Genomic DNA, 21244 nt, shown 5'->3' with positions numbered 1-21244 from the left:
CGCGCACCACAGGCCACGGGATCTCGGAGCCCATGCTGTGGTGCGACTCGTGCACGTGCTGGTACTCGTCCGTGTCGGAGGCTGCGGTCGCCTTGCCCTTGCCCTTGCTGCTGCTAGGAGGAGACGCCATGGTGTGTGATGGGTAGAGTCGTGTCTGGGAGGGGTTGGGAGTGATGACGAAATGAATTTCTGAGGTGAGGTGGAGGTCCTTCCCTCGCTGTTGAAGAGTTCTTAGATGGTCTCGACGTTACTCGAGGCGTCAGAACACGCTAGCATGACAATTCGACAGACTGATCACTCGATCATGTTCCTCAATATGTTATGGGTGTACTCGCGCTTAAGGCGACCTGGGCCTGGAGTTGGAAAGGCTGTGTGCCGGGGCATTGGATTGTCGGGGCCAGTTGCGTACAATCCGGCTTGAGAGTGTAGGAGCCGTGTCATGCAAAATACGAGGCGGTCTACACCCGAGAGCTACCGTGACGGCCTCTCATGTTCTATAGCACCATTATATTGATTTAACTCGAAAGCAAAGTGGTGAGCAAGCGGACGAGGCGGGTGTAGTGACGTCCAGGACATGTGGGAGATGGAGATGCAGGTTGGATTGCAAGGCGATCAGGCACTCAGTAAACGTCATTTGCCACCAACTTCAAAGCCGGAGATTGCCCGCGGCGAACATCCGCCTCAGGCACAGAAACTATCGAAACTATCGGCTCGGGTTTAAGCTATCCACGGAATCAAATGAGGACCCACCCTGCGGAGCCTTTTGCGCCTCCGCCGACCCTGCCTGGCTGGCCGACGCTGGCGGACTTGGCCTGGGAGCAGCGATTTGGTACTTCCATCCCCTCAAGAACAGTGAGTACAAGTGCACGCACAACCCTCGTCTTGCATCACACTAACCCCAGTATTCAAAATGGTACGTCGCGATACGCGTATGCGCGCGAGACGCTCGCGGGCCGATCGAAGGTTGCGCGCGAGTCTGTGGAGAGGGAAGGGTGGCGGATTTGGTTGGACGAGAGGAGTGCCGTCGTACGAGCGAGCATAGCTTGGTTTGCGCACCAGTTGTGACGAGGCCTTCGCTCGTTCAGTGATGGGGAGAGAGACGATGGAGGACGGCTGGAGGACAGACTGGACGCGCGCGCAACCTCGAAGACCAAAGTGAAACCAAAGTCAAGTTTTGAGTAGTCACTCACATCCAGGCCGACGCTAAGACCGCCGTCAACCCGATGAAGGAGCTCCGCATCGAGAAGCTCGTCATCAGTGCGTTTTCTCGCGCGCGCCAAGCGCAGCGCGGCGCTGCGCCTCGCGCCCTGCGAGGCCCCGCTGACAGGCAGACATCTCGGTCGGCGAGTCCGGTGACCGTCTCACCCGTGCCGCCAAGGTGCTGGAGCAGCTCACTGGTCAGACCCCTGTGACCTCGAAGGCGCGCTACACCGTCCGCTCGTTCTCCATCCGTCGTAACGAGAAGATCGCTGTGCACGTCACCATCCGTGGCCCCAAGGCCGAGGAGGTCCTTGAGCGCGCCCTCAAGGTCAAGGAGTACGAGCTCCGTCGCCGTAACTTCTCCGAGACCGGCAACTTTGGCTTCGGTATCGACGAGCACATCGACCTCGGCATCAAGTACGACCCCGGAATCGGTATCTTCGGCATGGACTTCTACGTCATCATGGGCCGCCCCGGCATGCGCGTTGCTCGCCGCAAGTCCAAGGGCGGCCGCGTCGGCGCCACCCACAAGGTCAAGCCCGACCAGACCGTCGCCTGGTTCAAGCAGCGCTTCGACGGCATTGTTGCCCGCTAAGCGTAGCATGGCATGGGGAGCGGGATGTATCATTTCATTGGCCTATCATGACGATCTGTGCGCACGGGGCTGTGGAGGACAGGTGTGAGACGTAGGTGCCGCACGACCAGCCCTGCTGCCCCGTCTGGCCTGCCCTTGTGGCAATGATCTCCCTCCCCAGCTGCCTTCGGCTGCTAGCTACTTGTTTGGTGGTAGTGGTTGGAAGTGGCTGGGTGGGGGAGGTTGGCCTGGGGGTGGCTGGGTTAGGTCGGTGGCAGCGGGGAGGGCCAAACGCCTGATGAGGCCAGCGCCGAGTCGAGGCTGCACACGAGCTGGCGTGCGAGTGCGGAGGGGCGTTTGGCGAGATTGTCAGAGGAGGCACTAACAAGATGGACTGACGGGTGCTATGGTGAGGCTTGGCAGATCTCCATCGCTGGATTTAACCCAGCCGAGCGATCGAGCGAGCGCCGTAGGTACGGCTGGGGCGCCTAGGCTCCTTGTTCATTCCTAGGCGCTGGAAAAGAAACAGAATTGCCGTGAGGCGAGCATGCCGCACGTCAAGTGACATCTTGACAGTTGGACCTGATGCTTGACGACGTCCATCCTCGAGGCTCGTCACGCCGAAGACATTACAAGATTTAGGCAATCTTGAAGTGCGTTGCCAGTCCCCATCCTCGCCTCGGAGTATTTCTCTGGGCTCGGAACTCCGAAAGCAGGATTCTACAGCACGCGTGGATGATAAAAGCCAGGCATTTGCATGTGTTGTGCCTTCTTACGCAGTTAGTAGCCTTTGAGCATGCATGGATGACGGAGTCGAGCCCACATCCCGTGATCATGGTGGAATGACGAGAGCCCACGTTCGTTTAAGCTTACGGCGTCGTACGCACTTCCGTACCTCCGAAGGCTGCAGGCTTGTAGCTGGCAGGCGTGCAGGCGGACGACGAAGGCTAGATCATGGCCCATGGGCGTTGGGGCATGGGGCATGGGACATATGGGCCCGGGGCATGATGCAAAAGACATGCATCATAGCAGTCCCACGCCCCCGCCGCGCCATTGCGCTCTGATCTATGATGGCGGCGCGGTGCGGCGCGGCGCGGCGTCGGTCTGGGAACGAGAATGCCTCGGAACAATCCCTGAGGCATGACGATAACGGCCTCCCGCTGCGAAACGAGGTGCAGCAAGAATGAGTGGGATGAGCTATGAAGGAGACGGCATGACATGTATCTGTGATTGTGAAGTGGTGTTGTGCATGTTCTGGACATCTGAGTGGCGAATGGAGATGTGGGCATGGGGCATGGGGTGGCCAGTGGATCCGGTGATCCGGTGAATGATGAAGAGGAGGGCTAAATGTGACTGTGAAGGGCGTCGCTCGCCAGGCACACATTAGATCCAACAGGAGACTCGACTGACCGCCGGCCTCTCTGCACTCTGCACCCCCGGCGTCCTGGCTCTGGGCGGCTATGGGTGGCATCAACTCGCAGACGCATCCCCAGCCCCATACCTTTCGTGGCCACCATCTCTCTGTCTCTCCTCTCCACTCTTACCCATCTCCTCATCGCACCCTCCATCCCCCTCGCCACGTTGGTCGACGAGACCTGACCACCCCAACGCCACTGGCCTGTCCATTTCGTCAAACGAGACGGTTTCCCCTTGTCACTCTAGTATCCGTGCTCAAGCCACCCAGGCCATCCCGCCCAAGGCCACACCGCAGAGTGATCAAGCCAGCCAGCTATCACCCCCGACATTCTCGTTCTCAACTCTCAACTCTCATCTCTTTCGTCTCTCGACACTCGCTCGGCGCTCTCAAGACTCCCGGCATCGCCCACACCATCTTTCTCACCTCGCGCTCGTGACACACATACACACAGCACGCCGACCCGCCACCTTCCCCCACCCATCCCACTCTCGCCGCCGCCTGCTGTTGCTGCACTTGAAGCGCACGCAGCGCGGCGCCCTATTGTCCACCGCTCCTTGCCCACTCTCAACTTGCCATGCCCCCAGTAGGGGGCTCGGCCGTCGGCTCACAGTCGGCTGCCGAGCGCGTTACGGTCAACACGGCCACAAAGCTAGAAGCGCTCCGAGGCCGGATGCCCTCCAGCAATACAAAATCGGAGAAGGTCGAAGCAAAGTACGACGTCGTGCTAGACTGTGAGTTGGACTTGATCTCTCGGACCCGAAGAAGGATGCGCACGGCGAGATGCCAGCGATTCGGCAACGCTGCAGGAGACCCAAGTGGCTGGCGCCGATCTCCGATCGACCGGCAGCATCGCCGAGACTTCGGGTATGGCAATGGGGACGGCGATGCCCGGCCTCGGAGCCAACATGTGCCCTACCCCGTGTACCCAGCACCCTTGCCACCATTCACACGTTCTTCTTCCTCCGCGCGCCGTCTCATGAACTGACATTGAATCGCTCGCCATCAACCCCTCGCGTGTCGCTCCTCACTACCATGCTCCCCCTTTGCGCTCACCAGACCCAAATCTCGAACTTCACTCGGCTGCCGCGAGCGGAAACCTTGGACTCGTGCACTACGCCCTGACGCACGGCCAGCCGGTCAATTCGCTATTGCACGGCTGTCTCCCCCTCCATGCGGCGTGCTCGGGCGGCAGCGTAAGCGTAGTGCGTATGCTCATCGACCGCGGCGCAGACGTCAACGCCCCTCGTCTTCCCCGACGCTACTCAGACAACGGCAAACGAGGGAACAACGTTCCCGCCGTTGGAACAGTCGGTGAGTGACCGCTTGGCGGTGACAGGCGCGCGGCGCACTGACCAGCAGGCTCGACTCCTCTCCACTTTGCCGCGGCCAATGGGCACAAAGCCGTTGTCCAGATTCTTCTGGGGTGTGGCGCTGTCTCCGACAAGCTGGACAAGAATGGCCTGACACCGGAAGACTTGGCAGAGATCAGCGGGTATAACGAGATTGTACACGCCATCCGATTATGGTCTCACGTCCACGAGCGGCCTGGGTCCTCGATGTCTGCTGTCTCCGAACCGGATGCGTCTGCGCGCGTGCACGGAGCGGACGCGGGGGGCATCAACGGCGCAGGTACCGCGTCCGAAACGGACGTGCTAGTATCGCGGAAGGGCAAGGAGCGGGCTAGCAGCATGGTCAGCGTCGCCTCCGAAAAGGCTCGCCTGTTCCGCTCCAGCCTTGAGATGGGTTTCCGAGGAGGAAGGACCAGTGCTCCATCGCCAGACGACAGCAGCTCGACTACCCGCGCTGCCAGCTTCCTCAGCGATGGCACAACTACCCCATCCGGCAGACCAGAACTGTCATTGGTGCCAACACCAGCCGTTGACGTCGATGGTCCCAATTGCGCCCTCCCATCCCCATCCCCCATATCGCCAGCCTCCAACAGCATAGTGGATGACGAAGGACCCAGCCTCCCCAACGGCAGTGGCATCAAAACGCCCGTCCCCGATCAGGAATCTCCGTCCAACCCAACCCTGTCCCCATCTTCGTCTTACAACGTTCTAAAGTCATCAAGAAGACCGTCCCTCCCTTCCATACTCGAGAAGGCCGCACACCCTGGTGTAGCATTCCGCACGGCGATGCGCAAGACCGAGAAGGATTCTTCGCCGTCCATCACAGAATCAGACCTGACGTCACCGATCACTCCCTCGTCTGGTATCTTCGGCCGAGGGCGCAACAGGACCACGGAGACGGTACAGCGCACCAAGTCGCAGAAGCGCGCTTTACTGAAGCTGTTCCGACGCGGGCAGTCGCCACATTCCCGTAGCCCTAGTCCACCGAAGCGTCAAGAACCGTCCTTCCCTCGCCCAGTTCCCACTGAGCAGTTGGAGGAGAGCATTGCGCGCCTCAAAAGGGCGAGCATGGATCCTGAAATGATGCAGATGGCCACGGACGTCCTACGGCTTGGTGACCAGCTCGAGGCTGCAGCCTCCATCTCCGCGCCAGTCACGAAGACGCGCTTCTTTGGCGATCTACCCACAAGCCCTTCCTCGCGCAGTATGTCTTCCGAACGTCCAGCAACGAGTATTCCACCGCCACCTGCATCAAATGAGCGAGGTTGGGACTCGCGCCGCAGGAACGTCGGTGGGGTGATCAGCCCCAGTCCCTTGGCAAACACATGGGGAGAAGAGAGTGACGAGGATGCGCGGAAGGCGTCCGTGCGGCGAAGTGTCACCGAGGTGGTGCGAAAGCCTATCTCGAGAGATGCGCCACGCCGCATGCCTTCCCTTCCTGCCATGCCTGGCTCGACAGCGGCGAGGCGAAGATCTAGGGTAGTCCCCAGTGGAAATTCACCACCAACGGACACCTCCGGTGAACTCGGCGGGCCATCTAGCGACAGCGCTTCACTAGGTGAATCTGATGAGGTCGCTGGTGTGAGCACCACACCTGCCACGGAACCCTCGCCGTTCGAAGACAAAGCTCGTCTCGAGGATAGCGAGGACGAGGGCGATGTGACCATTACCGCGCCTCCGCATGCCTTGGACATCGCCCCACCATCGCCCACCGCGGGCGAGGGCGCCATGCCAGTTGGCAATGCTGTATTCAACCGCAACTCCACCGCGGACACCCTCCTCCCTCCTGGGTCCGACGGGAATCTCAGCCACTTCCGTGGTGGGAGTGTGAGCTCGCAGCTCACCGACTCCATTTCCACACCTCCGTCGTCAAGATTGATGACACCTCCAGGCTCCGGCAGCAACCGTGTACCTCCCGACACTGACTTGAGATCTCTTGGGCTGCTGCCCGATACTCCTGAGACTAATCGTACGCGACAGAGTTCGATCAAGGCGGCGACCATGGCCGCCCTTGGCTCCGGATTGCCTTCAGAGCGTGCAGGCCCTTCATCTCTGCCGTCGGAGAGACTCCTAGCTTCGCATGTACCAGAGCGGCGGTCTCCTCTACAGCGTTCGGCCTCACAGAGGTCTTCGCCTACGCCGACCCCACCGCGTGGCGTACCACACCGTTCGGCGTCGCAACGGTCCTCATCGCAGCGGTCATCCTCCCAGCGGTCCACGCTGGACGGACCGATTCACGAGGGACGGCCTCTTCGCCCACCACAGCGCAAGATTTCGAATCATGCAGAGGCCTGTGACGCACGTGAGCAGGACGAACGAGACGTGTTGAGTATTGCGCAGCTTCCCAACTCTGAACTGTCAAGTCGTACGCTCGCCGATCAGCTGGCAGCGTACGGCGAGAGTTACGCGCTAGCAGAGGAGTTCGCGCGCGTCGAGGGCATGAGCTCAGTGAGCAGCGGGTCCGACCGCCGTTCCTCTCAACGGCACAGTGCGATGAGCTCGGGGTCTACAACGAGCCGCAGCGGGACTGAGGTCACCCACCGCGGCAGTTCTGGCTTCATCCCACGTGCACCGCCGACTGTGGATTCGTCTGTCAGCCGCATTTACGAGCGCCGCGAATCGGCGTACCGCGATCGAATGTCGACTTTGACTACCTCATCGACAATGCATGGATTCCACCAGCGCTCTATGAGCGCTACTTCGCGCTCTCGAGCCACATCGGCCAGCGACATGTGGCTGACCGCCGGGCCGTCTGCTGCGGCAGCACACCCCAGGCGGCTGACCGATCCGATAGGTTCCAGTCCCAAGGATCTTGACTCAAATCCGCACATCTCCGGCCCACTGCCGATGGTGTCGGATATGACGCGCTCGCGCAAGAACTCGCTGTCGTCGCGCACCTCGCCCATGGCGGTCATCAAGGCAGGAGTGCCGTCGAGTGTGTCGCCGCGGAACTCGCAGCATGGCACGATGCTCTCCTCGATGCCGCGGCGCAACGGGCACCTGTCGCGCGCTACCTCGCTCAGCCTGTCGGAGGGCACGCCGCGATACGTGGGTCTGGCGCAGGCGCGCGCATTTGCGGCCCAATCCTCCAGCCATAAGGGTACAAGCAGCATCATGGCGTCGCGCCAGCCCCACATTCCATCTGACTCGGGCGAAGATGAAGATGAGGACGAATTGGAGCCGGAGCCCCCCTTCGGCCTCGGCGACGTAAGCCAGTGGCAGCACGGACTGCACAAGCCTGGCAAGTGGGGCCAGTTCAAGGGCCACATCAAGGCCGGGAGCGTCGGCGCAGGACAGTTCAAAGGCGTAGTGGGCAATGCCGTCGGCGCTGTCGGCGGGCAGATCAGAGGCGCAGCGGGCCATCTACGTCGCTAGCGCTTTCCAGTTGTAACACTAGTCTCCGGTTGTCACGGGCTCGTACACTTATGCATGCATGTCTGTCTGTCTGTCGTCTCTCTCTGCTGTCTACTAGAAGTCTAAAATACACTGCTACGCCTTGACCTTCTTGCGGCCCGCTTGCGCTGCCTCGTGCATCGCATACTCCTTGGAGACGAGGTGGCTCGTTTTCTCGACCAAACTGAGCATCTTAGAGATGTCCGTGCTCCACGCATTAAGGGTCTCGTTGGTCTTGCGCGGCCGCTGGAAGCTGACGATGCCCGCCGGCCGGTCGATCCGCGCATACACCGTCTTGTCCGTCACGAGCTTGCAGAGTGTCCGTTCAGTGGTGAGCGCAGGCAGGTCAAGGAGCTCCGTCAGCCGCTGCAGCGTGATGCGGCTGTAATATGCTGCGATGACGCGAATGTTGTGCTCGACCACACGCGAGTGCAGTGCGTCCCACCGCGCGTCGCCGGGCGAGACCGTGCGGTCTGGCTTGCGCTCCTCGTCAGCTTGCGGCCCCGTCTTAACGCCGAGCGTGGTATCGGGCGCGAAGACGGGCGACTTGCGCAGCTCGGGGCCGTACAGGTCCTCGATGCCGGGCCAGCGCATGAGCTCCTTCGTCACGAAGCACTTAAGGAGCGCACTGGTGTGAGCAGGAGCGGCGGAGCGGGATAGATGTGGGTAGGCAAAGGGACTTACTAGTGCAAGGGCGCCTTCTCCAGCTTGTGGTCGGCATACAGCTTGTGCAGCATGTCGCTCTGCTCGTTGCTGTAGGGAGCCAGCACGACATACATAATTATGTTCTCGATGACCTGGGTGTCAGCGTTGAAGTGTCAGAAAGAGCGAACTCACGCCAAGCTCGCGCGCCTCGTCCTCCTTGACTTCCGGCGTGTCCCACACGGCCTGGTACGCGTTGCAAACCTCCAGGTAGTTGTCCTCCTGGAGGGCAAGGTGGACAATGAGCTCGTAGTATCGGAGCTTGAGGTCGGTCGCGTCCTTGTCCTTGAGGTAGACGCGGTTGATCTTGCGGCTGCCGACACGGACCTTGTTCCAGTTACCGCGGAGCGACTCGAGGCGCATCTGCTCGAGGATACTGAGGGTCAGTCTTCTTCCGTGCCGAGCCTTCCTTCCGTATCGAGCTTCGCCGCTCAAACACACCCAAATAGCACTCACAAGTTTGTCTTCTCGCGCTTGTCCATGGACGAGTATGTCTCAATCTGGATGTCGCTCATGAGATCCGCTGCGGCGTTGTAGTGATCCTCCGCCGTCACGGGCTCCTTCTTGACCTTCTCATCGCCCTTTGCCTCGTTCTTCTTCCGGGCCTCGCGCTGCGCGGCGTCTTCCTTTGGCGCCGACTCCGCCAGAGACTCGTGATACGCTGCGAGCTGGGCCGTGAGCCGAGCGCGCTGGAGCTCGAGGTAGATCTTGCCCTCGGTTGTGTCGCGCAGGGTGTGGAGGAGCTCAAGCCAGCGCCCACCCTTGGGCTTGCTCTTCTCGCCCCGCTCCTCCAGTATGTCGAGGTACGGGATGGCCTCGTCGACCATACGCACAACAGCCTCCTTGAGCTGCCCATGCTTCTTGGACATTATGGCGATCTGGGCGTTGAGGGTGTCGAGGTCGTTCTGCTCCCAGCAGAGGCGGACAAGAAGGGTGAGCAAAGAGGCGGTCGAGGACATGTCGGAGGCGTTGCGCGTCTGCTTCTCCAGCGCCGAGATGCGGTCGACTGCCTCACTCAGCTTGCCGCCCTGTTGTCAGCTCTGCCAGTGGTTATGTCTCACCTTCGCAAGCGCCTCAGCCTCGGGAGCGAGGTCATTGACCTCCTTAGTGTAGTCCTTCTCCTGTTTCCGTTGAAACGACATGGCGGCTAGAATGGAGCTGGAGGAGTGATTGTTGATGAAGCAGCGAGATTGTCGTAGGCGTCACTGAACGCGCGTCCTGCACGCCGTACACCCAGGCGATGGTGACGATTGCCACGTGGATTAGTTTCCGCATTTGATTTCTACTTTCTCCAATCGGCCGCTCTTGTCTGGCTTCAGCGTCTCCGTCCGACTTTTACTACACATCGACCGAGCACCGAGCATCGAGCCTCAGCCATGGTGCGCTACATCCCCACGCAGGTCCCGGCGGCCATGTCGCGTCTTATCGCGAGTACGCTCGTCGCTAAGCCGCCAACATGGTACGCGCCTGTGATCAACAACCCGCCGCCGGCGATCCCGCTGCGGCGCGCGACGCGCCGCAACAGGCCACACGAGGGCAAGGGGTACGACGACCTGCCGACGGACGCCGAGTTCGACGCGCGGCGCGAGGGGCATGCGTCGCGCGCGCGCGCGCGCCACACGCGCGAGCCGAAGCAGCGGCCCCGCGACATCGTGTATGCCGCGGACCATGTGCGGCGCCAGTTCTTCGCCGATTTCCCGTTCGAGGCGCTGCGCCCGCACTCGCTTGTCGAGGCCGACACGGTCCGCCTGTCGACTGCCGTCGACGGCGCCGCGTGGACTGCGCTCAGCCAGCGCGGCGCATACCCCACCATCGAGGACACGGTCGAGTTCACGCTCAACCTTCACGCCAAGGGGCTGAGCTTGAGCCATGCGTACAAGCAGGCGACGGACGAGTTTATCGCCCTCCGTGCCGCGCACGAGATGGCGACCCTGGCCGCGCAGGGTGAGGCCGTGGCGTACGGTGCCGAGTTCAAGCGCTCAGAACACGTGAGTTGGAATTGATTGGTGGCGATCGGCGACCAGACTGGAAGGAGTCTTTCCATGGCGCCCGCCATGCTCTGCCTTTGCTGACCCCAGCAACGGACCTTTGACAAGGAGGCGCGGATTCTTGACGAGACGGCGGCCTCGCGCGCCGGCACCGCGACGCAGACGGGACACGTGCCGACGCTCAAGCACCGCAAGCCCAAGGTGTGGACGGCTGACGTCGTGCCAGGGTCAGTGCCAGCGGGCGGGTTCACAGGAGGGAAGGCGTACGCTGCGCGCTGGCGCCTTCCGCCGCCTGTCCGTGCGGGTGTCGCGGCCGGCGACTTGCTCTCCGCGATCCAGCCCGCACCAGTCGCGCCAGCGGCACCCGTGGCGGACGCAGCAAGCACGCCGAAGAAGGACGAGGAGGAGATGGACGACCTCGAGCTCATGGCCGCCATCCTTGGCAAGAACTAGCATCTGCATGCATGTACATCTGATCTGCGTGTGCGTCGGGTGGGATTCGGCTATCTACATGGTATGTGGTCGTGGCTCGTTTGCTTATGCGCTCTGTCTACTTCCACATGGACAAGATACGGCGCGGGTCGAACATGATCCGGAGGCGCTTGAACTTGTGACTCTTCTTGTTGCTCACCTGCTCGGCCTCGTTGGCGTGCGCAAGCTCGTAATAGCCGTTGTCGCTATGGGTGCGCTGGAAATGCTGACCATTCTGACCGTTCTGACCTTGCTCATGCTGCTGGTCATGCTCATGGTGCGGGCACTGCACATGCTGCTGGCGGTACTGGCCCCCCCTCTGCAGGCCCTGCCGGTTCAAAGCCAACAGGTGGCTCCCGTACACGTAGTCCTGAGGCGGAGAGAAATCTGGCATCTGCGGCGGGCTTGGGCTGTGGAAAACCCACGGTCCCTCAAGCGACGTCGTGCCGGCATCGGTGCGGAGGAACGCGGCGGGCGGGGGCGTACGCATCACGCCCGGGACGTAGAGCATGGAGGCGCGAGGAAACTCGTCGCCCGAGGAGCGCGAGCGGCGCAGCGGGTGGCCGAACGGCCTGTGGGTGTTGCGCGCCTGGAGGTTTTGGTCGGTGAACGGCGCGGCAGATCCGCCGGGGGCCTCGAAGCGCTCGGTGTGCGCGGCCGTGCTCTGCTCGGCGACGTGCGTGCGGATGCGCTGGCCTGTAAGCGGGTCGTATTCGCGCGTGACTTGGCGTGTGAGGCAGTACATCCCGTCCGCGTCGAAGTTGGGCGTGGGCGTGGCGCGGCGCGGCTGGCCTGGGGAATTGCGCGGAAACACGGCGCGGTGCGCCACGCGGTGCGGGGGCGAAGGCGCCGAGCTGCGGTCTTCGCGGTTTGAGCGCGCGGTGGGCGGGCGGGCGGGAATGCGGGACGTGAGGGTGTCGCCCGCTGTCAGCGGGCGGGGCATGTGGATGTGGCTACGCGAGGGCGGCGTCGGTGTATCGGGAGGGCCCGGGGAGTCAGAGACATGCAGGCTCGGCGAGCCGGGCGGCGTGGTGGTGTGCGCGGCGGGACGCGGAATCGAGCCGTCCTCGTCCTCGGAGAACTCGAAGTCAAAGACGCCATGCGTGTCGCCCGAGCATGCGCCTGTCCACTCGCTGTCTCCGGCGTCCGACACGCTCGCGCTTGAGCTCGTATCGGCGTCCTCGCTGTCTGTGTACACATCGGCGCTGCCAGTTCCGTACTCCTCGTCACTGCTGTCTGTGCCAGAGGGCTCGTCCCCGCGCGCCGCCTGCGCCGCGACCACGGCGCTCGCGCGCTCATGCTCATGCTGCACGCGAATAATTGATTTGCGCGCCTTGGTCTTGCCCTTCCCCTTGCCTTTGCTCTTGCCCTTGCTTTTGCTCTTGCTCTTGCCCTTGCCCTTGCCCTTGCCCTTGCCCTTGCCCTTGCTCTTGCCTTTGCTCTTGCCCTTCTTGTCGCGTGGGTGCCGCCACTCGCGCGGCAGCAGCGCCGGCAGAAGGCGCGCCATGCTGTGCCGCCACGCACGGTGAGGCGGGCTCAGGCGTACGCCCTCAGCCTCAGCACGCAGGTGGAGGAGCTCTTCGGTGACGGCGTGTGCCATATCCACGCCCTCGTGGATGGTGAGTGCGCGCTCCGCGCGCTGCAGATCGGCCTCGAGCGCCGCAAGCTGATCTTCGCTCATCGGCGAGTGGCGCAGCGCTGCACCCTCCTCAAGCGCGGCGGCAAGGTCGGCCGCGTCGAGCAGACGCGTGGCGGCCGGTGTGCGAAGACTGCGCTCCAGGGTGTCGCTTAGGATGCGCGCTGGCGTTGAGAGGTCGCGCGAGCCACCGCTGCGGCCGCGCGTTTCCACGACGGGCGCAGAGGGCGGGGCACTCGGAAAGCCAATCCCGATGTCGGCATAGTTCTGGCGCCCTATGGATCGCGTAAGGAGAAGATCCGCTGTGACGGGGTCTAGGTCGCGCAGCGCTTGTTGAGCGTTGTGGCGGGTCTCGATGTCGGCGGAGGTATGCGTGACAGAGTTGCCACCGGCTGGTGCGCATGTCGCGGCCGACGAGTGCCCCGGCGAGTGGGAGGGCGTGAGGCCCTCCGTCGAGCTGGGCGCGTGGTTTGAGATGCTCGCCGAAGGAGGAAGCGAGTTTGAGCTCCCAGCGGTCACAAACGTCGCCCCGGTGGAGCGGGGGGGCGAAGACGAGTTGGAGGGCGACGGCGTCGAGCTAGCCGTGCGGGTCGAGATGCTCGCCGAAGGAGCGAGCGAGTGTGAGCTTTCGTCGGCATTTCCCAGCGCCGCGTCGATGGGAGGGGTCGAGGACAAATGGGAGGGCGACGGCGTTGAGTTGGCGCGGTTCGAGATGCTCACCGAGGGCGTAAGCGAGAGTGTGCTGCGCGAGCCGAGGGGCAAGTATACGGGCCCCGGGCCGCGGTCCTCGGATGTGTTGCGGTGACCGCGGAGTAGGCTGGTGTCGGAGTAAGCGCTGGGACTCGAGTCAGAACCAGTGGGGAGTGCCGGCTCCTCCTCCGTCGCTGAGAGCACTGGGGAAGCCCAGACATGGCTGCGGCGCCAAGAGCGGCGGGACGTGCCTACCGTGTTGGCGTGCGGATTGGAGGGCAGATGAGTAGGTGCACTCAGACGGATGGCGGGAGGAGTGCCGAAGCAGCTGGAGGAGCCCTCGGTAGCTCCAGGAGAGGAGTTGTTAGGAGAAGAGCTGTTACCGGGAGTGGAGGAGAGGGCCGGGGTTCCGGCCAGCGAGTCGTTGCCCATAGGCAGGCGGGATGGGACCAGGCTGTGGGCGTCGGCCTGGACGAACTGCGCGGTGGGCACTGGGGCAGAGCTAGGGACACCAGCGTCGATGTCAAGGGTTGAGAGGGGGCGGGTGGAGCCTTGGGCCAAAGGAGTAAATGCGGCGACGGCCATGCCAGCAGTGACTGAAGGGTCAGTGGCAGCATCAGCGTTGGTCGAAGTAGCAGGCGTGGCAGGGGCGGCATCCGAAGTAGTGGCACTGGCGCTGCTTTCGCCGATCTGCGAGAGAGGCCCCTCGCTCTCGTTGGTGATCGTGAGCGTTGGGGTAATGGCTACTATTAGCGTGGCATGTTGTCGACTCACTCAAGCCGAGATCGTGCACAGAGTCACCATCAATGCCGAGGTCGGCCGGCTCGATGCCACTCTTGTGGATATGCTTGATGACGGGTACTATGTTAGTGTTGTCGGTGGACCGGGGCTTACTGTCACCCGTGGCGTGCTTGCGCGGACCCATTGTGAGCTGTTGCGAGAGAGTATGAGAGTGAGTGTTGAAGTGAGTCCTGTAAGTGGAGAGTGAGGACGCTCTGATATATACCCAGTGGTGATGGACACGCTCGCGCCACGACGCGAGCGGCGACGCGTCCCTTGCATTGATTAGGACATGGAACGCTTCGACGGTGATGTAGTCGCGGCGAACGGGGTGAGCGCCTCCGAGTCAGTTGAGTCAGATCCCTCGATGTCAGCTACGCTCGCAGCCGTCCCGAGCGTAGTCACTGGTGGTAGGGGCTACGGTATGAGTGATGGCTCTTGGCTGCGGGGAGGTTTGATCTGTTTCCGAGGGGCTGATGGCGCCGAAACTTGGAAAGGACGGCAGACTGAGCCATGGAAGCTTGCTTGCAGCGGTAGCGAGGGCGCTCAAGTCGAATGGGCCGATATTGAGCGGGAATCGGAATCGACTTTCTAAATGCATTTCGGCCTGTCGAGGTTTATGGGTTAGAGAAGAACAGATTGGCCAGAACAAATTGGTCTAGTCCCGGTCGTACTTGCGCTCTAAACCCCGTTCTTAATTCAGTTAAGACAGAAGAAGGAGAAGCTCAGTGGGGGAGGTTCAAACTGGGGCGAAATGAGGGGAACAAGTGGGGGAGCATTGGTCATTTGTGGCTCCCCATCGCGTGAGCACAATCTTTGAACATCAGCTAGACCGCCACTCGTGGCTGGCGTCTCGTCAGTCTCGGCCTCAACATCGGTCTCCGGTAGAATTAGTGCGTTAGAGAAGAACAGAAGCCTGGCGCTTGCGCATTCTCCAACCTTGCACTCCGACTTGCACGGACGCGGGGGCGAGGGTGGCCCGTCTGGGCATACCCAATGGATGGTAGGCGATAAAGGGTAGTCGATCATGGTAGTGGCAGTGTGGCAGTGGAAGTCGCAAGAAGGAACGGGCACGGGGGCACAGCTACTCGAGAATGGCAATTCCAGCAATCAAGAGGCGTGCCCACGAGGGATGGAGAGAGCGGGACCTGCTCGGGTTGCACGACATTCCACTTGCGTGCTGATAAAGGATGATCTCGCGTTGCGTGCAGTTTCCAACGGAGAAAGGGGAGGGAGCTGGCGAGGAACAACTACTCAGCGTCGAGAGCAGGTGACCATGGTCTGCGTACCATGGGCATGCATTTGGCATTCGGCTCGGGCGGAGCGGATTGTGCGGGGAATGATGAAACATGCGGCAGGCGGCTTACCCCCGAGCGGCCAGCGGCCATCGCTGGCTGGCCTGGCTGGAGCCGAAACAGATGCCGGGTGCCAGTTAAGGTCCGTGTCCCTGATCGTGGTTTATGCACCGCTCTGTGGGCCTCTTCACGGTCTGCACATGCAGCACACTGGATCGCTGAACAAATACGCGCCAGTCTCACTCTGCAAGAAGTAGTTGGCGAGGAGAAGAGGCGCGTAATCCCCTTTGTTAATATGTGCAGCCGGGAACCTGGCGCTGTGCGCAGGCTGATCTTGCCGCAGGCGAAGCGTCTTCGTGATTACGGTGGGTGAGTGATGGATCTCCCCAGCGGTGGTCACATCCCCAGCGGTGGTCACATACTCAACGAGAGTATCTCCACGGTTGGAAAGAGAACTTCGTCGTATTTTGTTGTTCGGTAGCAGTTGAGCGCATGTGTTGTAGAGTTCACTCGCGAGGTTGCTGCGGCACTGAGGTACTGGAGGTGGAGTGTGAGAGTGTCACGTGACATGGTACGTCGAGTTGCATCACGTGCAGCGACCCACTCCGCTCATGCGAGTTTCATGTAATACAACTCTAATTGGGAGAGTTGAATCGATTAGAATGCAAGATCTGGAGATTAGTACCAAATCAAGCTCTCCGCCTCCCCCTTTAAGCGTAGAGGGGAGTCTGAGAGATTCAGGGAAGATAGAGGAGCCACGTCCTTCTGACCTGCGCCCCTTGCGCCCTCGGCCTGGCCACCCTCTGAGCCCTGGGGTCCGAGGCTTCGCCCCGCACGGCGCGCGGCACCGCCTCGCTGAGTGGTAGGTAGACATGTCCACCTTCCCTCGTCGTCGCCTGCAGCCAACTCTCACACCTCGTCGTCATTCGTCCTCCTCTCACTCTCACTCTCTCAACCCCCTCGGCCACCACCACTTCCATCTCCACCACCATCATCACTCCCCCCTCTCCTCCTCACGCTCTCCTTACTCCCTCCCCACCTCGCCCACATCGCCCACCTCGCCCACTCCCCCGACTCTCGCAGTCTCACAATCCTCACTCTTCAACTGTCATCATCCTCACCATCATCATCACATCCACTGTCATTCACTACCCCAACTCATCCTCAACATGGCTGACGGGCTTGGGGGCAGCCGCCTCAAGAAGCTCTTCCGCAACTCAAAGCCCACTGGCATAGACCCCCTCCCCATCCCAGACTCTCTCCCACCACCACCGTCTGCGCCACTCCAACAACCGCAGCCAAGTCGAATTCACCACGACCCAACACGCAGACGACACCTAGTCAACAACAATAGCAATGTCACTCCATTCCCAGTCGACGTGGGCCGCCACCATTCTCATCAACTTCCACTCGACGACGCTGCTGCATCGGCAGCAGCAAACATGACCCCGACATCGGTCACGCCACTTCATGGCAGTGCTGCTGCGCCTCCCGTTCCCCCTCCACCTCGTCCTTCCCGCGACACACGCGCTCCACCACAAACTCATACACCAACTCTTGCAGAAATCCAGGCCATGCAGCAAGCAAATCCATACGACGATAACGACCATCCCGCTCCCATTTACGCGTCACGATCGCGCAGAGGCACCGACTCGAGCTCGATTGACGGATGGCTCGCGGGCGCACAGTCCCAGCGCGCTCTGCAGCTTGCCAACGCGCCGGGACCGGAACCCCCTTACGCCTCCCCCTATGGATCGCAGCAGCCTACTCCACCCTCGTCGCAGCAGCACTTCTACAGCCTTCCGCCTGGCGCCCGCCCCCCTTCACCCACCGCATATGGTGCTTCGACACCTCCAGCACGCGTTAGTCACATGAGCCAGAACAGTCTTCACAGTATCCCCACCCTCCCACCACCACCGCCACCGCCAGGCCCAGGCCCAGGCTATGGAGCTGACCTCGACGCGTACGCACCCAGCAGAACACGAGGTTACAGCTCGGCGTCCCAATCCGGCCGCGGTTCCGACCACGAAGGCGGCGGTGGCGCCCTTGGCACGGCGGTTGGGGGGTTGGGAGGGGGTCCGGGCCATCTTGGTGGAATGCTCAACAAGCCTCGTGAACCTACACAGACCCGTACATCGCCTCTCGTGCAGTCCTACTCGTCCGACATGAGCAAACCGCAGCCCATGCTTCCGGAGCCCCCTAAACCCAAGAAGGAGAAGCAGAGCTTCTGGAAACGCGTGGGGGATAGAAAGAGCAAAGACGCCAAAGAGGCTAAGAACAAGGACTCCACCTTTGCCGCTTTGGATCGCGTCCCTTCGCCCTTCTTAACCCAGTTTCCTCAAGCGTCAATGGAAAACGTTGCGCGTCCCAGCGGCGACGAGTTCACCGAGGGCTCGATTCATGGACAGCCCCCACAGTCTGTTCACGGCAATGCACAGCCACCGTCCATTCACGGCGCGCCCTGCGCTCCCTCGGCCCTTGGCCACGCCAGCTCGACGGGCCACGGCTTCGAGGATTCTCGTCTCCGCTCCCGAGGCCTCGATCTTAATCTTCATCTGCGACGCGACGATGGCCCCGAAGACGACGACGTCTCGTCCGCTGTCCGTGAGTACACTATCTTGTCCAACGAGAGAGGATGGGCGGTCTGTGCTGACATTCGCTAGGGAGACTGTGCAGCACTCGTGGAACGACCTTTCCTGATGTCCTGGAACTGTGTGACCGCATCAATGGCTCGGAGCACAATGATGCGGTAGGCCGCGAAGCCGCAAGAAGCATCCGCAAGGTATTCAAGAATGGCACCGACAGTGAGCGCCGTATGGCGTCAAGAGTATGGCTCATTGCCATGGGCAACATCTCCGCGAAGGACTTCCATCGTGAGTGTCTCCGCAGCTCATACCCGCCCGTGTTTAACACCAACAGGACATGCCACCAGCCGCAAATTGCTTGACACGATCGAGCGCATTCTCAAGCAGAAGGCTGATCCACCCGTCTCTCAGTCAACGTATAAGACGACCATGGAGATTGTCTCCGGCGTCACCTACACGTACCATGCCAACCGTAGCTGCGAACATCTGCTCGAGTTGTGGAACAAAGTCAAGCGCCCAGGAGACCCCGAATTTGTGAGTGCAATGCTCGTCGAGTGCGCTCGGTGGCCATGCTAACATAGCAGGGCACACCTCTGCCTGACGACTATCTTCCAATCACCCCCGAGCATCGCCGTCCCCGTGACGATCGTCAGGAGCGCACTGAGTTCCCTCTCCCCGTCATCACGTCGATGGCCCCTGGTCAGAGATCCCCGCTCCCGTCGCCTGCACCCTCTGTTCTCTCCCGACCTGCATCGGAGCCGCTGTCGCGAGGCAAGCACAGCGCACGCGGCCCGGGTGGCTCGCCGCCACAGCTCGGCGGAGTTCCTTACTCGGTTCTGCCGGATCATGACGACGACATGCGCCGGTTGTTTGATGAGTGCAATAGGGCGCTGGCTACAGCCAACAAACTTCATGAGGCATGCGTTTTCACCCGACCTGACAACTTTGAGGCAAACGTGTTGCTACACGTGAGTGCTTGGTCGAGATCTGAAGATGCTGATGTCTAGGAAATGCAGCGGAAGGCCCTCAAGAAGTTGGAGTCGCTTAACAGCCAGATGGGATGGGCACAATCAGAGGCGGAGAAGTCACGCCGGGTAGCAGACTCGATCCCCAGAGCCGAGCAGGGGACGTTGGCTACTCCGGAGGAATCTGCCCTTGAGATCCTTCTCAAAGCGCACAGTCACCTTTCGGACACTCTTAGAGAGTACGATGATCTCTCAGAGCGGTGCATTGAGGAGCGTCAAATGCGCGAGGTTCAGGAGCGCAGCAAGACAGACACTCGCATGGATCGACGCCAACAGATGGACATGCTTGCGGCCCCTAATGAGGGACTTGCGACGACGTCGCGCTCACCGTCACCGTCCAGGGCGGGCAAGGCATTGCCAGACACTGGCCGCTCCCCGAGGACCACAGACTCTGGCCACGGCCACAGCTCGCACGGCAGCCACGTTGACGCTATGGCTGCCCATGTGGCTGCGCTGACCCTCGAACCAAAACGGTCGCGCTCGCCTTCTCCCGGTCGGAGCCTCCCAATGCCGCCCAAGATCGGCGCGGGCCAGTCGCCTCCGCGTTCAGGCTCACCGCTTGGCCGTGGAGCACGAGTGCCCGGCCCGCGCCCGCTCCCCAACCCGGGTGCGCAGCAGTTCCGGTCGGTCAACAGCAATCCCAACCTTGTTTTGGCTGCAAATGAGCATGGCTCCAGGGCTTCCTTCGCGCGAGACGGAAGTGGAAGCTCGGGCGAGATCCCGACGAGCAACGGCAATGCCGCCGTTGCGGGTGGAGAGGAGGGCATACCTCGACCAAGTCGCAAGGCGCTCGGCAAGCGCCGCGCAGTGCCTGATGAAGACAGTGAGTGTTCTCATACTCGGTGTGAGCTTGCTGACAGCAGACGACTTTGACCCGAATGAGATGTTCCTGGGCGGCGCGCCGAAGAAGACATCGGACGCCGCGAGCGATCACTCGGTAACGGCTGACGAGGTGTACCTCGCGAAGCCAATCGAGTACGCATACGACGCATGGGCTGAGGCGATGCAGCGCGAGAAGGAGGAGGCCGCTGCCGCCGCGGCTGCAAAGAACGCGCCGGCCTCGACGCCTGTGCGATCGCCCGCGACACCGACACTTTCTGCGCCCGTCGTGTCGGCGAGATAGGCGGCAAGGCAACTGTGGGCAGACTCTGCTTACCTTGGCCATATGTGGTGACTTGACGGGACCTGGCACGGTGCCAGTCGTATATCCCCTGCATTGATACAATAATACCATTGTAAATTATCGCCACCAACATGTACCATTGGCCGAGGTAGGAATGTCGCGAGCGAGGTACGGAGGCGCGAAGCTGGCGAATGGAGTGGCATGTTGATGTCGATCGTCAGATGATGACAGGCGATCCTCGGACTTTTGTCAATACCATGCAAGATCTAGCCGCGATGGACTGGGTCATGACCAGTAAGCTAGGCTATCATTGCATTCCTGGTGAGAACATGTTTTCGGCGTCTATAAGCCCAATCACTACCGCATACATCCAATCACTACCTCTTCCATCCAAGGATGGTATTCGGTACTGTATGCCGAGTGAGCTTCTGTACAAGCTGGCAACTTCGTTGGCCGAGGCTATCGTGATTGTCACATCTAACAATGTGCTCCTTCCAACCGAGGAAATACAGAGCGTAGAGAGCACTTCGAGATCGCAGACCCGGATGTTGCCTGGCCCAGACATAGTACTTGCGATGCCGGAAGCAGCCTCTTTCGACGGCCCTCTCTCCTGGAGCCACTTCCAAGACCAATGTTGCTGTGTCGGTGGAGCGCATAGAGTAATTATGAAATATGACTGCTCGAATCGTACATGGGCTCGGGGATCTATGAGCGGGGGTGAGGGGATCGTAGATCCTTGTTGTGCACGACGCGCACAACGGTACGACGGGGAAGGAGATCAGCAGAGGCCGGCTGCCGGCCAGGGAATGCGACTGACATCGGTGCAGATCGTGCCCGGGATGTATCCACATTCCACTCCTTGATACATTGGGAGCTCGAGAGTGTGCGATCTTGTGAGATTACGAGCAAGCTTACCACATACCCGAACGACAGTGTACATGCGTGGCTCCCCACTCTCACTCATCACACCCAGCAAAAATCACGGGATAGAGCTTATCACATGCGTGCATGAAGTA

At 61.2% G+C, this 21244-nt stretch overlaps 6 protein-coding genes across 6 annotated transcripts; 4 read left to right on the top strand and 2 right to left on the bottom strand.

Moving 5' to 3' along the window:
• Positions 1 to 1223: 1223 nt before the first annotated feature.
• COLE_03474 (60S ribosomal protein uL5) lies at positions 1224 to 1795 on the top strand (the record flags this gene model as incomplete). Its single annotated transcript, XM_018427407.2, has 2 exons — positions 1224 to 1257; positions 1332 to 1795. The coding sequence occupies 2 exons, from the start codon at positions 1224 to 1226 to the stop codon at positions 1793 to 1795; spliced, it is 498 nt and encodes a 165-aa protein (XP_018279232.1).
• Positions 1796 to 4399: 2604 nt separating this feature from the next.
• Positions 4400 to 7915, top strand: COLE_03473 (uncharacterized protein; the record flags this gene model as incomplete). Its single annotated transcript, XM_018427408.2, has 2 exons — positions 4400 to 4502; positions 4551 to 7915. 2 exons carry the CDS (start codon positions 4400 to 4402, stop codon positions 7913 to 7915), a joined length of 3468 nt encoding a protein of 1155 aa, XP_018279233.1.
• Positions 7916 to 8029: 114 nt separating this feature from the next.
• Positions 8030 to 9777, bottom strand: COLE_03472 (uncharacterized protein; the record flags this gene model as incomplete). The annotated part of the gene is made up of 5 exons (XM_018423052.2): positions 8030 to 8561; positions 8618 to 8730; positions 8771 to 9011; positions 9092 to 9663; positions 9697 to 9777. 5 exons carry the CDS (start codon positions 9775 to 9777, stop codon positions 8030 to 8032), a joined length of 1539 nt encoding a protein of 512 aa, XP_018279234.1.
• Positions 9778 to 10011: 234 nt separating this feature from the next.
• COLE_03471 (mitochondrial 37S ribosomal protein mS23) lies at positions 10012 to 11076 on the top strand (the record flags this gene model as incomplete). The annotated part of the gene is made up of 2 exons (XM_018423053.2): positions 10012 to 10623; positions 10714 to 11076. 2 exons carry the CDS (start codon positions 10012 to 10014, stop codon positions 11074 to 11076), a joined length of 975 nt encoding a protein of 324 aa, XP_018279235.1.
• Positions 11077 to 11173: 97 nt separating this feature from the next.
• Positions 11174 to 14345, bottom strand: COLE_03470 (uncharacterized protein; the record flags this gene model as incomplete). The annotated part of the gene is made up of 3 exons (XM_018425998.2): positions 11174 to 14163; positions 14195 to 14281; positions 14315 to 14345. 3 exons carry the CDS (start codon positions 14343 to 14345, stop codon positions 11174 to 11176), a joined length of 3108 nt encoding a protein of 1035 aa, XP_018279236.1.
• A 2319-nt stretch (positions 14346 to 16664) lies between these two features.
• COLE_03469 (uncharacterized protein) lies at positions 16665 to 20228 on the top strand (the record flags this gene model as incomplete). Its single annotated transcript, XM_018420814.2, has 6 exons — positions 16665 to 18099; positions 18159 to 18368; positions 18415 to 18614; positions 18665 to 19048; positions 19088 to 19928; positions 19969 to 20228. The coding sequence occupies 6 exons, from the start codon at positions 16665 to 16667 to the stop codon at positions 20226 to 20228; spliced, it is 3330 nt and encodes a 1109-aa protein (XP_018279237.1).
• Positions 20229 to 21244: the final 1016 nt, after the last annotated feature.

The sequence above is a fragment of the Cutaneotrichosporon oleaginosum genome (assembly GCF_008065305.1).
Source record: "Cutaneotrichosporon oleaginosum strain ATCC 20508 chromosome Unknown ATCC20508_contig03, whole genome shotgun sequence".
In the NCBI taxonomy this organism is placed as follows: domain Eukaryota; kingdom Fungi; phylum Basidiomycota; class Tremellomycetes; order Trichosporonales; family Trichosporonaceae; genus Cutaneotrichosporon; species Cutaneotrichosporon oleaginosum.
This window is presented reverse-complemented; position numbering and strand designations above follow the sequence as displayed.